The sequence below is a fragment of the Gossypium arboreum genome, chromosome 8 (assembly GCF_025698485.1).
Source record: "Gossypium arboreum isolate Shixiya-1 chromosome 8, ASM2569848v2, whole genome shotgun sequence".
NCBI classification, from domain to species: domain Eukaryota; kingdom Viridiplantae; phylum Streptophyta; class Magnoliopsida; order Malvales; family Malvaceae; genus Gossypium; species Gossypium arboreum.
Window position 1 is genome coordinate 93,061,207 of NC_069077.1, and position 14,188 is coordinate 93,075,394.

Sequence of the window (14,188 nt, forward strand, 5' to 3'; positions counted from 1 at the left end):
TTTATTTATGTTTGTTGTGTGATATACTAAGAAATCAATCACGTTATATTATCTGATAGACCATTAAGGCTACATCAGCACAAACTAATAATGTTAGTACAAAGATGCTAAACTAGTTGATAGATATAAATTTAAATATCAACTAGCTGAAAAAATAAGAATCATACAAATCGCAATATTAACACTTCGAATTCTATATGCATGCTACTATAAATAAAAATAACATAGATTATATATGTTACACTTTAATAAATTTAATAACAATAATAAAACTGAATGTAGTCCACAAATTTTAAGAAATGCAGAGTGGAGACTGAATGATCGGGTGTGACTTCAAACCGAAATAAACGACAAATCTCTATGCATTTTTGTACCGAATGAGCTAGCATTACCAACCCTTGCCGACGATAATATTCCTGATTCGATCTTCCAGCATATATAGATATGGTAGTTGAGCTTAATGGCAACCCTTTTTCCATGCAAATTGTTTCACACAGAGAAAGAATTCCAAGTATTAGGGATGGGAAAATAAACAAGGGTATTAATAATAGGGGTTGGAAAGCTATCTCTGACATTCTACCACACGAAGTCCTAGCAACTTAAAAGTGGAAGAAACCATTAGTTCTGAATTTGGCAGGCAGTCCTCAGATGCCAGAAAACAGATGTTGAGTTGACCAAATATAACATTTACAAAGATCAGTCAAGATTTTGGGCGGGGAGAAGAATACAAAAAACTAACATAAAAATAATGTGCTTATTTCTAGCTTTTAATTTCCAACTGAATTATTCATATAATACTTTATAGTAAAAATTAAGAACATTGATTTAAAACAAGCTAATATTACAATTGCTACACCAGGGGACTCAAATGCCTCTTACTCCTAAGTATGTGTGTTTCAAAATTGGTAGAGATCATCAAAAGAAGTAAACACCTTTAAGATCTCTTGACAACAACAGTTGCAAAGAATGGATGATGGCTGAACTCAAATGACACCTTAAGTGAAGGGTCAAGAGCTCCTAACCGACAAATGACATTTTGAGCAACACTGTTGTGTTCTGCTACCTGCTCTAATTTTCGGAGTTCAGCTAACCTCTCTGGATCGTTGGAGAAGCTACTCTTCACCTCCTTTGCGATCCTCTGAGCATCCTTGAAGTAATTATACATAGCTAGCGTCTGGATCAAAATGTAAATGTGAAATCTAATGCATTAGGGAAAAAAAAAATTAAAACAAAGATAAAATGAGAACCCCCTGAGTGGCATTCAATTAAGGCAAAGATCTTATTTAAAACTCACAGAAAAGCGAGCATGAGTTGTTGATTCTTTGTATGACAGGTACGAAACATGATCAGGAATGCAGGCTCTTTGTAAAAGCTCAAAATGCTGAACAAATTTCTGGATAGAAGTAAACAAGGGTGAGAACATACCATGATGCAGTTAAAGCTAAGAGCATGCTCAAGGTAATACAGCTAAACTCTAATTCAAATGCTTGTTGTCAAATAAATGGCTTACTCAATTCATCCATCGAAAATAAAACAGAAATATCACGTAATGGCACAGTAGCTACAACTTATTATTTTTTTACTATGCATGGCAGTATGTGTTCGTGTAAGTAAATATGGAGTTTTATGCTTCACCTCGTGCTCAGTATTAAAAGGGCTTGGACCGTGGAAGACTGGGATTTCATTCCTCAAAGCAGCAAGCATCTGGAAAGATACTGAACAGATTAATAGAGAACATGAGTTGACAATATTGAAGCAAAATATTGATATGAGATGAGCATCATCTGCTGTTTATATATACAAGTTTAAGATAATTGCAAACCAACTTCTTTTTGAGAAATCTGCAGTTTTAACCCAGGCCTGGCTTAGACTAGAAGACTATTTCCACTTGCAATCAGTAAAACATGTCAATTTCCAAATAAAACAAGCATTGTTACCATTGTAAGTCCTTCAGCAAGACATATATAGCATTGAAGGAACAAGACTGCTGGTGGGATCCGAGATTCCCTAGCCAAATCTTTAGGAGAATCCTTTTTCTTCTTCCCCTTCCGTTTAGCTGATCATTCATAAATTTGGTTGTTTATAAAAACAGCATGCAGGTCATTGAAAGGGTAAAGAAAATACATCAGATTTTCAAAATTGATCAATTGATATACTTTATTTAATATTTGGAAGAGAAAATTTAACAAAAATGCATGAGCTTTGTAGACAATATTATAGCAAAGAAGAGTACCGGTGTCATGGCTGACAGCCATCATAAGATGAGTTTTCTCTGCGAGCTTGATTAAGACAGCATATAAGTACCAATATACCATGCAGTATTCACCAGTAGAATAAAGTTCCAATTCAAAACCCAATATGAGAAATCGAAATGCTATCCAGAATGTTTGCTCTTCCACCCAAAGGAGAATATGTTGGAATATTTTCATACATGTATTCTGCAAGCCGCAAGGAAACGCAAGGAAACCTTTGTCAAGTATCAAAGAGAACAAAGAATTTAACTTCGATGCTAGATGGAAACAGAAGCTAGAAGAGGCAACAAAAGGACATTGATAAAATGGTATCCTACTCACAATCCAAAGACAACATGGAACAACGTAATGAAAATAGTGGAACTTAAAAAGTTTGATGTTAACTAACTAATACTATATTCTTTTGTCAATATCGGCAAAGTCAATATAGGCAAAGCTGCTGCAGCTTCCTTATGACAAGACAATGTTGCTTGCAGTATTATTACAGGTAGTACTACATCATACGAGTAATATATAGCCCTTTCTACTCAGAAATGTTAAAGATGTATTTATTTATCTTGATTTGAATATGAAATCTATAAAATAGTCATTCTCGTCAAACACTAAAAAGAGGAAGTATATATTTAACAAACATTTCTTCCCAGATGTTAAGTTTCAAAATCAAAGGTCTTATTGTTGTTGTTATTATTGTAGAACACCACAACATCTTGCCTAAGAAATTAAAGAAAGAAAAAATGCTGACTCTACAACTTATTTCATTGTAAAGTTCTAAAGGACAAACTTCATTAAATGCCATCCCCAGTCATAACCAAGATCAACTTATTAACATATTTATTTCCTCGGTACAAGACTTGCTTAGCAACGAAGATGTTGATTAACTATGTTTAAGCAGTTTTAAATAATGACGCAATTTCATGAATGTTGAGCATTTCCTAGAGATGAAATGGTTGCTATAGGTGCTTTTTTTTTCTCTCTAAAAATCCCAAGACATAAACTGGCAGCAAGTAACCTTGAAGGTCCCAATCTTTTTAAAACAAGTACATCAGTCATATATGAACCTGAGAGAGAACTCAGGGCCACACACTTGTAGCCAAATTTCACATTTAATTATAAATTTATGGGGATTATCCAGCATAGGTCCTTCAAGCTTTACAAGATTAATGTTCAAAGAGAAGCGGTGATTACAACGCATTAGAATGCATTAATTTCAGTATCATCTATTTGATAAGCTAGTAGTTCCATTAATTGCATGCCACAAGAAAATAGATAGAAGAAAAGAAAGAAGCAACCCACCTCATCATTTGAACTGCTTGAGACTTCTCCATACTCGTTTCTGAAAGCAAGCTCAAGCTGATAAACCAAAGACATGACAAAAAGAGAAAGTCCAGTTATAGAGCCATGTGCCACATCAAGTAAAAAAAAAAAGGATAAATTTACTCGAACAGTTGTCGTTATTTTAGTTGACATGTACAGGGAAAGGTAATACAACATAAAAGAGAAAGAATCCCTGTTTACTTATTTCCTGATTGGAAGAAGAGTTAAGGGTGTGCTTATATTTTTTTTTTCGTGTCAAGGAGAGGAAAGCCCTACAATCAAAGGAAACTAGCCAAAACTAATCCTCAGCAATCCCATCACATCAGCCATTAACAGGTTAATGGCTCCTTGTGTTAGTTTATCAATAGTTCTCAACCCCCAATGTTGCCCTAAGTTCCATTTAGCCAACCAATCAGCTACAAGTTCTTTGTCTTGGAATGTGATGCAAGTTCCAAACCCAATTTTTTTAGCATTTGTTTAATCTCATGAATCAAACAAAAGTGGGGGTTGTGTTTCATGGACTTCGTAAGTAAGTGCTTCATAGATGCAGTCACAAATAATAAAAAAGAAGAATACTTAAGAAAACTATGCATGAAAATAATGCAACATTCTGGACTAAGTCATTAGCTACATCACTGATTAAGGTAGGAGGCATCCCATGTTAAAGTCATGAGAAAAACAGCACAGCAAAGTAAATTTGATTCAATAAATTTAAACCAGAACAAAGAGATGTCTGAAACATGAACGAAGGAAGATTGGATGCGTTAAAGAAGACAGACAATGCAGCGAGCTGTATTCGGAAATCTGACACACTACAAACCTGTACATAGATAACACGCCAATCTTGCAAAAATTTGCCAAGCTTACGCCTTTGCCAGGCAGCATTTGTACAAAGTATTTTGAGCAAATTCATTACCAACTGCAGTAAATAATAGCATTGCACATATATTAGATGAAACACCACATTTTCAAAGTTTAGCATATGTAACACTCAAGCTTAGCATTCTGATCAAAACAGTAGCCTTAGGCTTTTAACTCCAAGAACTGAGGTAAATAAATGTATATACCATCTAAGAAGGATGGAACTGATAGATTATTACGAAAGGATCTTGCTAACGAGTGACCTAAGTGCACTCTTACAGATTACCTTATTAGGTAAGCTACTATTGCCAACACCATCGGAGTTCAAGAAGTTAGCTATTACCTAAGGCACTTAATATATAATATTACTATTAATAGTAACTTAACTAATCTTAAGAACAGCCTAAAGTCACTCGTCAGCAACATCCATAATAAAATGTACTAGAAAACAACGGTGAAATATATAGCATAATGATTATTGGCATAACCATTCCTAGCTGCAGAAAAGATTCATTCTTCTGAATATCATGGTTTTTGGTGGCTTCAGGCAATGCAGCAGCTTTATTTATCACTGCAAAGAAAGGATCGCGTCCATAGAGTTTCCCATCTTGAACCAATAGAAGCTGTTCAACAATATTCACATGGTTAAGAATCTGAAAACATGATGCTTAAGAGCAAGTAGTTCAAATAGAACAAGAAACCTAATCAGACCAAAAACACTGAATTTCAAACTGTTTATCCTCAATTTCAACCATAAACCAGTAATATAGAGTCATTTTTGTAATGTGTAGTAAAACAACAGCACTGCATTCTTCAAGAACTGTGGGTAAAACAACGGGTACAATAGTCAATTGGACTTATGTCTTAGTCTTTGGTCAGCTATATATGTCCTCTTGATGCAGAAATAATGCTTAATGGGTGAATCTTTCCATGTTTGGATGAGTAACGCCTTGCCTTAAAATATTTATGGAGAAATCCTCATTACATGAAGGAAATGGGGAAATAATGAGGCACAAAGAATGGAACTAACGCCACAAACAAGAAGCATCTACATGTAAATTTGACCAAGGGAGCTCAAGGGATAAGTACTGCTCCATGTTCTGAAGAGCATATCTTTCTTTTTAGTCTGTTTCATAAGCACTAAGTTCATTAAGGCAGCCATAGTAAAAACAGCAAGAAAGTTTTCTCAATAAAATGATAGAAGTCCAAAGGTCCACACAAATGGTTCAATAATGAGTCAGACTAAAAGATAAGGACGGTTGTTCAATAAAAAAAGAATGAAGCCAAGAAAGTTTGACCTGCAGATGAGATCGTGCCACCAAATCAGGTTGAGATTTCTGGAACTGAACCACAAAGCGCAAAAGACTTTCTAAATGAGGATCCAATGAGTAAGAGCAAATAACATCAAGATCATGAAGAAGTTTTACAAAATATTCAACTCCCTGCCAAAGCAATAAGAGAGAAATTATTACAATAATGAAAGTAGACTCAAAGAAATCAAAATTAAACTACAAAAAGCTCTAACCTTTTTCCAACTAAGAATTTTAATTGCACGTGGTGGTGTGGGGGCAGATAACCTACTGTTTAGCATAGCATCAAATCCAATTGGTTCAAAACCTGAAGCAGTAGTTTTGTCATCTATATCACCTTCACAAGATTCATCAAAACAAGACCTCAGAAAGTCCGCTGATTTTAGAATGGATTCCAGCTCAGTCAAGCAGGAAGCTATATGTTTTCTTGCAGACTCCAGACCCCTCCCCTGGGGTCGTTTCATACATGAAAGGACATGGAAAAAATGCTGAAGGAAAAGGAAAGGCAAGTTAAAGTTTTATAGACTTATAGTACAGTCAAGTATATGTTTGTCAGAAAGGATGAGACAAATAAGAATGTCACCAGAGTAAATAATATTTGCTAGAAGAAAACACCAAATAGATTGTTGACAATGTAAGTTTGAAAAAACAATATACATAGCATATTCCACACGCGATGATATACTTCCCTTAATATGCTGCCCCATATTAATAACTGTCATCTTCAAATTTTGAAATTAGGAAAAGATACATAATTGAGGGTGTATTTGTTTTGCAGAAAATGACGTTTTCCAGTGTTTGTTTCACTGAAAATATCTTGTTCAACAGAACATAACTTATTGATCAACGAAATATAAGCCTCTTTTTCTTAAAATTGTCTTCCCCCTTTGAGAAAGGTAAGGAAAGTTTCAGAAAAGAGCTCCCTTAGGAGTAACTTGATTTTTAGATAAGAATTAACATAAATCAAGCCAAACATTATTATATTAATAATAAATATTTAATTTTAAAAATATTAAAATATTGATCTCAAATACCAAAATATTTTAGTATTATTAAACATGCATATTTATATTCAATAATATATAACAATTTATTAATATAATTATTTAATATTACAATATTATTTTAATAAAAATATATAGATTATAATTTATAAATATCTAGTTATAAATGTTTATAACATAAAATATAAATATTTTAATAGTATAAATACAACTATTTCTTGAAATCTTGTTTAACTTCATTTATCCCTTCGAGCTTCAATGTGCCAATATCCACTCTCATGCATATAACTTCAATTTTAGGTAATAATTAGTCACTGTTTATTAAGTCTATATAAGATAATATAGTTACTAAAAAATTAATTTTGATTGTCAAAGAGCAATGCTTCAATAACATTTTGTAAAATATATAATTCATGCTATGTTTGTTTAACTGAAAACTGGCTTCAAAACATGATATCAGAAAAACTAGCCAAACAGCAAAATGTAATTTACTTGGAATAATTCAAACACCAAAAAGATATCAGCATTTCCATAAATCATTTTCCAGAAGCCATTTTCAGTGAAACAAGCCCTAATGGATATTGAAGGTTTTATGCAATCAACAATCAAAGCATTGACTATTTAGCAAATAAAAGATTACTAGGAAGGAGACCCACTAAAGAAATATTTTGAAGGCATGCAAATTTTCTAAAAACAAAAGCACAACCACAGACAGATAGATGTACATATTCAGAGAAGTGATATAAGAGTAACACAGCTTAAGACCTTACGAAAACGTAAGCGGCACAACAAAGCTTTGCAGAATCCTTCTTCCAAATTGGGGTTGGACTGTAATGGCTCCAAATCTGTGCATCAATACAGCCACTTAGGTAATTAAAATATCCTATCTTAATGATCTTTAAGAAATAATCTATAACAGAAGTTGACAAAGAATAAAGATGAAAAACAAGAATTTAGACAGTTAGAAGGAAATTCCTTTTAACAGTAGCCCATTGATGCTGGAATAACTAGGTAACACATAAATATTTCTATTTTGTATCCAAAGGGAAAGGGAAGTAAAGCCATCCTAACCTGCGCAACTCATTTTTACTATTTTTCCTGTGAATCTTTTCATCATATATCATTCCCCTGATTATAATATGAGAAATTCCATAAAAAAAATATAGAATGCAGGATCTATATTATAAACAGGTAAATCAGAACTAAATTTATCTTACAAAAGACCAAAAACAAATATTTCATTCAAAAGCTTTAGATTATCAACTTGTGTCACAAATTAAAAATAGATTTATTGCAAGAATTCAGAAATAGCTGACTTCTCTAAGCAAACATATATCAATTGCAAGAAAGTTTAAAGAATACAAGAGAGAACAACAACCGATGCTAGATAAGACGAAGGTGCAAGCTATTTATAATGTGATTTTCCAGATATGAGGATTCTCTCGGTAAAGAAACAAAGAAAAGCTAAGATAACTACCTTCTGGTAGTCTTCTTTTTGATGATGTAGCTTTACATGCACGTAACTGGCGAGATATTGTCTCTTCAACAGCATTCAATATTGACAAGCACTTATCATCTCCATCCCCATTTAAAGGAAGACCATATGTCATGGTGAAAAGATCCTCCTCCTGTCAAATGTAAGTGTTTACAACTGACCATGTACGTTTAATCACAATTTCAAGAACTAGTACCAATGAAGAATAATCGTGAATGCAATACAAACTCTTATGCAATCAAAGCAGATGATATTTTTAAAGGAAGAAGGATTTTACTATAAGTACCCTGAACAAATTCTCATTTACTTAGCCCCATCCTTTTCCTTTATGCCCTACCCCCACCCCCAAAAACAAAGATCTTTGGGAGTTTTGGGAGGGAAGGAATACAAGGAGCAATTTTTTCGATAAATAAAATTTGTCTAGATCTGACACCTTAACTAGAAGCAAATTACAAAATACTTTTTATCTTAATCTTAAAACAGTTCATGGATATGTCAATGATTTTACTCGTGAATAATGCAAAAGAACTAAATCCATTTTGTCATTTTCAAATGAAAAGAGGCAAAAAGAGCTGTTGGAATACTTTACTTCATGTGTGCGGGCATCTGAAACAACTGACACTACTGCCTTGCAGGTTGCACGTATAATTCTGCAATAAGAATGCAATAAGGCATGTGGAGCAGTCCTATCAAGCCTCAGAAGATAGATGCACGAAAACACAGTTTGTGCCAAGGAATGACCCTTATGCCATGCTGCCTGCCATGAAAGACTACAATTTAGATCAAAGAAGAGAAACAAAACAATTAGAGGGCCCAGGCACAAACACAGACAGAACAAGTATAAATACAATATCATTAAAAACATGAGGAAAAAAACTCATTCCATGTAAATGAATGCTTATTTAGAAGCATCTGGGACATTGTAGAATAGGTGAAACAAATTCAAGACTAACCAAAACAGTCATACATGTGCACTATATGTGAATATATATATATATATATAGAGAGAGAGAGAGAGTAGACACAAGATAGTACCTCACAAGCTAGAAGATGGTCCATGATATCAATGGTGCGGCAGACATCAATGGTGCTGTCAAGGCTAATAGGAATAGGAGCAGCACCATTTTCAATGGCCTCATCAATAGAATAATATGTACAAACAATACCTGAATCCATCTTTGGATCCATTATCTAACAAAAAAAAAAAAAAAAAGAAATTGTCAGTGAAGGCCAAAAAGCTATTTAGTTCAAACGTAGAAAACATATATAGGGAAAACTTAGAGTAGCAAGAAAAATAAAGTCTTTTTTTTTTTTTTTTGAAAGAAAGAACTTTTACAAGTACTATATAATTACAAGTGTACATGTCCGAGGAACTACAAAGTAGAATCAAACCATCACAACACACAGACTGACAAAGAACTAGAAATAATCCAAACTAAAACCCACACATGTGCAATTGCACATGGAAGGACTCAAACCTGGGTACTCAGGACCCAAGGCCTCAACCTTTGCCACCATTGTCAAGGCTTTATTGGCAATAAAATAAAATAAAGACAATTTAATACATATAAAATGGAGGTATTTTTTTGTTTATGTCAGATTTATGTTAGTAAAGATATCACTTGATGTTTGAGAATAGGATCAAGCATTCAAGTGTCTAAGTGACCATTGCAACAAACCCTCATTTAGAAATATGTTAAATAGCTCAAACACTGACAATGAACAAATCAAGTTGTAAAAGCATAAATGGCAGAGAAAAGTAAACCAAAAAAGAAAAACAAAAGATCAATTATCATCTTAACTAAGATAATGATTAACTTCCAACAAAATTAGAAAATAATCGCATGACATTGATCAATAACCAAGAAGCATCAAGTATCAACACCTCTAAAGCAGACATGGCAGCAAAAAGGTTGAAATTGTCCCCATGAATGAGCTCTCCATCTCTAAGACCTGTGATCACCAAGCATTGCTGAATAGCTAAGTGATAAAGCGGAACCCAGAAATAAAAAGAAACTAAACAAATAAGGTCTTAATCGTCACATGAAAGCACCCACACATTTTCTCTCTATATTTGGCATAGCTTCACAACAGCAATGATAAGATTTATAGTTACTAAAAGAAAAACTATGATTCGATAATAATTTCTTGCTTTGGATGATCATAAATAAAAGGGAGAAAGCCAGAGCTTTCATAAAGTTAATACCTTCTCTTTTTCCTATTTATTTTCTCTACTACAAAAAACAATAACTTACCACATTTCAGTTACCAAAGAAACTAAAAAATTTTACTCAACAAGCAATAGGGTTTAGGGATTCGCTGTTAGATCTCCTAATCAAATATAAAAAGGAAAAGGTTTTGCTTTTTTGACTTTTGTTTTCCCGAGAACCAAACAGAGGTTTAAGAGGGGAGAAAAGAGGGAGAGATAGAACCTGCACAGGCGGCTTGAAGGAGAGGCGAAGCGTCGGCCCAGACAGTGGTGTCGCTGGCGGGAATGGAGGCAAGCTTGGATGGTTGGCCGTCGATGGAGGCTTCTTCATAAACTGGCTTATCAGCCATTAGGTTATTGAGTTGAAAAGTTTTGAACAGCTGAGGATCTCAAGCAGTGAGTAAGCGAGGTTGAGGTTGAGGTTGAGGTTGAGGTTGAGGTTGAGGTTGACGATGCTGTTTTCGTTTCAGTCTTGGCTTTACAGTGCCAGTTGCCACAACAATCCTCGTAAAACCAACACAGCTGAGAGAGGGTTTAGGGCATCTTCTGGGTCGGGCCGGGTCCCCTCGCTCCATATCAACCTTTTCTCAACCCAACAATTCTTTTCTCCCTTTCTTTATGAAATAGAAATATTTTATTTCTTATAATAAAAAATACAGGGATAATAGCAACACTTACCTCTGTACATTAACAAAATTGTCAATGTAGTACCTACATTTTTAATTTATTCATCTTGGTACCTGTACGTTTCTTCAGTCTATCATTGTGTACTCGGATCTAACATTGGTAGTTTCTGACATAAAACGACACGTGAACCAGTGATAAAGAGACACGTGTCAATGGGCCACAGACAAAAAAGCCAAACAGTCATGAAAGAGGGACTTGATAGAAATTTTACTTTTTATTTTTTTAGGTTAAAATTATTAATAAATAAAAAATAAGAACCCCATCTTCACTCTCCTGCTCTAGATTGATTCTTTTACTTAATAGAAAAATTATTTTCAAACCAAAAATACACCTAGAAAGCAAAATAATTGATAAAAATCCAAACTCAAATTTAATTTGTATAGAATATGTACATAATTTGTTTTCATACAATAACTCCTTCAAACCTGAACATTGATATACTAAAATTTCATTTGTGATTTTGTGAAACCTTATACATGATTTGAAACCCAAGTCTCAATTCTAGATCTAATTTCCTAAACCTTAAATTTAAAAAAAAACTAAAAATCTTTGAACCCTATATTTCAAAATCAAAGCAAAATCCCTACAAAGCAAAGAATTGGGGCAGTAGTTGTTCTTTTAAGTGCTCAGCAGTGATTATGGAAGATTTGAAGCGATGAAGACTGCATTGCACGAGGAATATGATTGCTCTCTAGATTCCGAGCAAGGATCGGTTTGAGATGGGCCTAGTGTCACGGACTTAGGATTCTTGCCTCACAATCCGTGCGGCCTTAGGCAGTTTCTTACTCTAAAAATGCCTAAGTCAGCCTAACTCCCACAAAAGAAGGATTCAATAGAATTCTTCCCAAAACACAACTCAAGCGAAAGCAACTCAAAGCCAAACAAGATGAAAGAAGAATGAGACAAGAACAAGCCAAGGAAAATAAGAACACAAGAGAGAGAGAACTTTGAGTGAATGCTCTCAAGAATTCTTATTGCTCAAAACTCAAGTGCTTTACAATGAGGGAAGAGGCCTCTATTTATAGTTGAGCCTCTCCAAATCCAACAGTACAAAATCAAGTATATCAACGGCTATGATTAAAGGGTATCTACAATCAAATCTCTAAGAATATAAAATCATATCTTCTAAGATTACCTATCTTATCTAAGATATGTAATCTTATAAAATAATATCTTATAAGATTACATATCATATCTAAGATCTCTAAGATTATAAAATCATATCTTTCAAGATCATGTTTCCATATTTGTCTAACTTGTAGATGGGCCTTCAATCTCTTCAAGCAACGGGCCAGTCCGATTGGGCCAAATGACCTCCTTCCTTCTTGATGGATCGCACAGATGTGTCATGGTTGCGGGCTCCCATGTGCAACCCATGACATTCTCCCCCACCGAATCTAGCGACGCCCTCGTCGCGTCCTCCGCATGGTATCGATCTATCTTATCTTGGAATTGCCACAAGGCTTCAGCAGGTTCCCAACTCATCTCACTATTCGGGAATCCCTTCCATCGAACCAAGTATTCATGCCACGGTTGGTAGTACTTACGTCTGACCACACGATCAGCTTCAATGTTCTCGACCTCTCGATCATAGGCGACTTTTACCTCATTGGTGCTCGTTCAGACTTGCTCCGATTTGGGTCTTCTCCATCTTCATGGAATGGCTTAAGCATACTCACATGGAATACTGGATGAACTTTGAGCTTCTCAGGCAACTCAAGCTTGTAGGCCATCTTGCCTACCTTCTTCACAATTCGAAATGGCCCCTCATACCGCCGAACGAGTCTTTTGTGTAACCCATCATGTCGCAAAATTAGGTGTAGTTTGGCAAGAACTGGGTCACCAACCTGAAATTGCACGTCTCTTCGATTTCGATCCGCCCACTTCTTGTTGCGCTTACTTGCCTTATGTAGACAAGCTCTAGCTAGATCGTTTTGCTCTTGCCAATCCCTCGCAAATCGATAAGCTGCTGGATTCGGTCCCGCATAATGAGTTGCAACCACATTGGGTGTAAGCGGCTGTTGCCCTGTCACTATCTCAAACGGACTCTAGTTCGTTGCCCCACTTCGTTGTAAGTTGAACGAAAACTGGGCCACGTCCAACAACTTTGGCCAATCATTTTGTGTCGCACTTACATAGTGCCGAAGATACGTCTCCAACAATGCATTCACTCGTTCGGTTTGCCCATCAGTTTGGGGATGCATGCTAGTGGAAAAGTTTAAGTCTGAACCCATTAACTTGAATAACTCTGTCCAAAACCGACCCGTAAATCGCCCATCTCGATCACTGATGATAGACTGTGGTACTCCCCAATACTTCACCACATGCTTAAGGAATAAGCGAACTGCCTCCTCAGCGGGACACTCCTTGGTTGCGGGGATGAAAGTTGCATACTTCGAAAACCTATCCACCACAACAAAAATACTTGCAAATCCATCAGATTTAGGTAAGCCTGTGATAAAGTCCATGGACAAGCTCTCCCATGGGCGCTCCGGAATGGGCAACGGTTGTAACAAACCAGCAGGGGCTTTCAACTCAACCTTATCTTATTGGCATATTAAACAAGTTTTCACATAGGCCTCCACATCATCACCCATGTGAGGCCAATAAAATCGATCCTCCAATAGAGCCAAGGTACGGTGTATTCCTGGATGGCGGCCCATTTTGAATCATGACATTCCTTCATGATTTCCTTCAGAAATTCCCATGTTGAGGCACATATAGGCGTTGCCCATGAGTGTATAGCAATTCTCCCTCGAGCCAAAATCGCCTCGTCTTTCCATCTCTAGCAAGCTCCATCAGATTTTTGGCCGTGGGATCATGGGACAGTCCTTCTTGAATGCACTCTAATAAGGGACTCTCAGGTTGGCTTATCGTTGCAAATTCCATTTTTTGGCTAAGTGCATCGGCCACAATGTTGGCACTCTCCGGCTTGTATTCCATGCTAAAATCAAACTCTGCTAGGAAAACCTGCCAACGAGCCTACTTTGGGGACAACTTTTTCTGGGTTAAGAAATAGCTATTTGCAACATTATCAGTGAATACCACAAACCTAG

At 35.5% G+C, this 14,188-nt stretch overlaps 1 protein-coding gene across 2 annotated transcripts; it reads right to left on the reverse strand.

The window, feature by feature from the left end:
- Positions 1 to 754: 754 nt before the first annotated feature.
- Positions 755 to 11,080, reverse strand: LOC108470210 (uncharacterized). Of its 2 annotated transcripts, XM_017771483.2 has the most exons (16): positions 10,669 to 11,079; positions 10,122 to 10,189; positions 9,272 to 9,427; positions 8,826 to 8,993; positions 8,219 to 8,369; positions 7,507 to 7,586; positions 5,953 to 6,225; positions 5,726 to 5,869; positions 4,916 to 5,050; positions 4,387 to 4,485; positions 3,546 to 3,602; positions 2,234 to 2,438; positions 1,938 to 2,056; positions 1,636 to 1,704; positions 1,295 to 1,393; positions 755 to 1,174 (listed from the first exon to the last, which is right to left on the reverse strand). In XM_017771483.2, the coding sequence occupies exons 1-16, from the start codon at positions 10,793 to 10,795 to the stop codon at positions 935 to 937; spliced, it is 2,190 nt and encodes a 729-aa protein (XP_017626972.1). In that variant the 5' UTR covers positions 10,796 to 11,079; the 3' UTR covers positions 755 to 934. The 2 variants fall into 2 exon arrangements, 1 of the variants encoding a protein (XP_017626972.1); XR_001869288.2 differs by lacking the exon at positions 755 to 1,174 and having other exon boundaries at positions 1,636 to 1,715; positions 10,669 to 11,080.
- Positions 11,081 to 14,188: the final 3,108 nt, after the last annotated feature.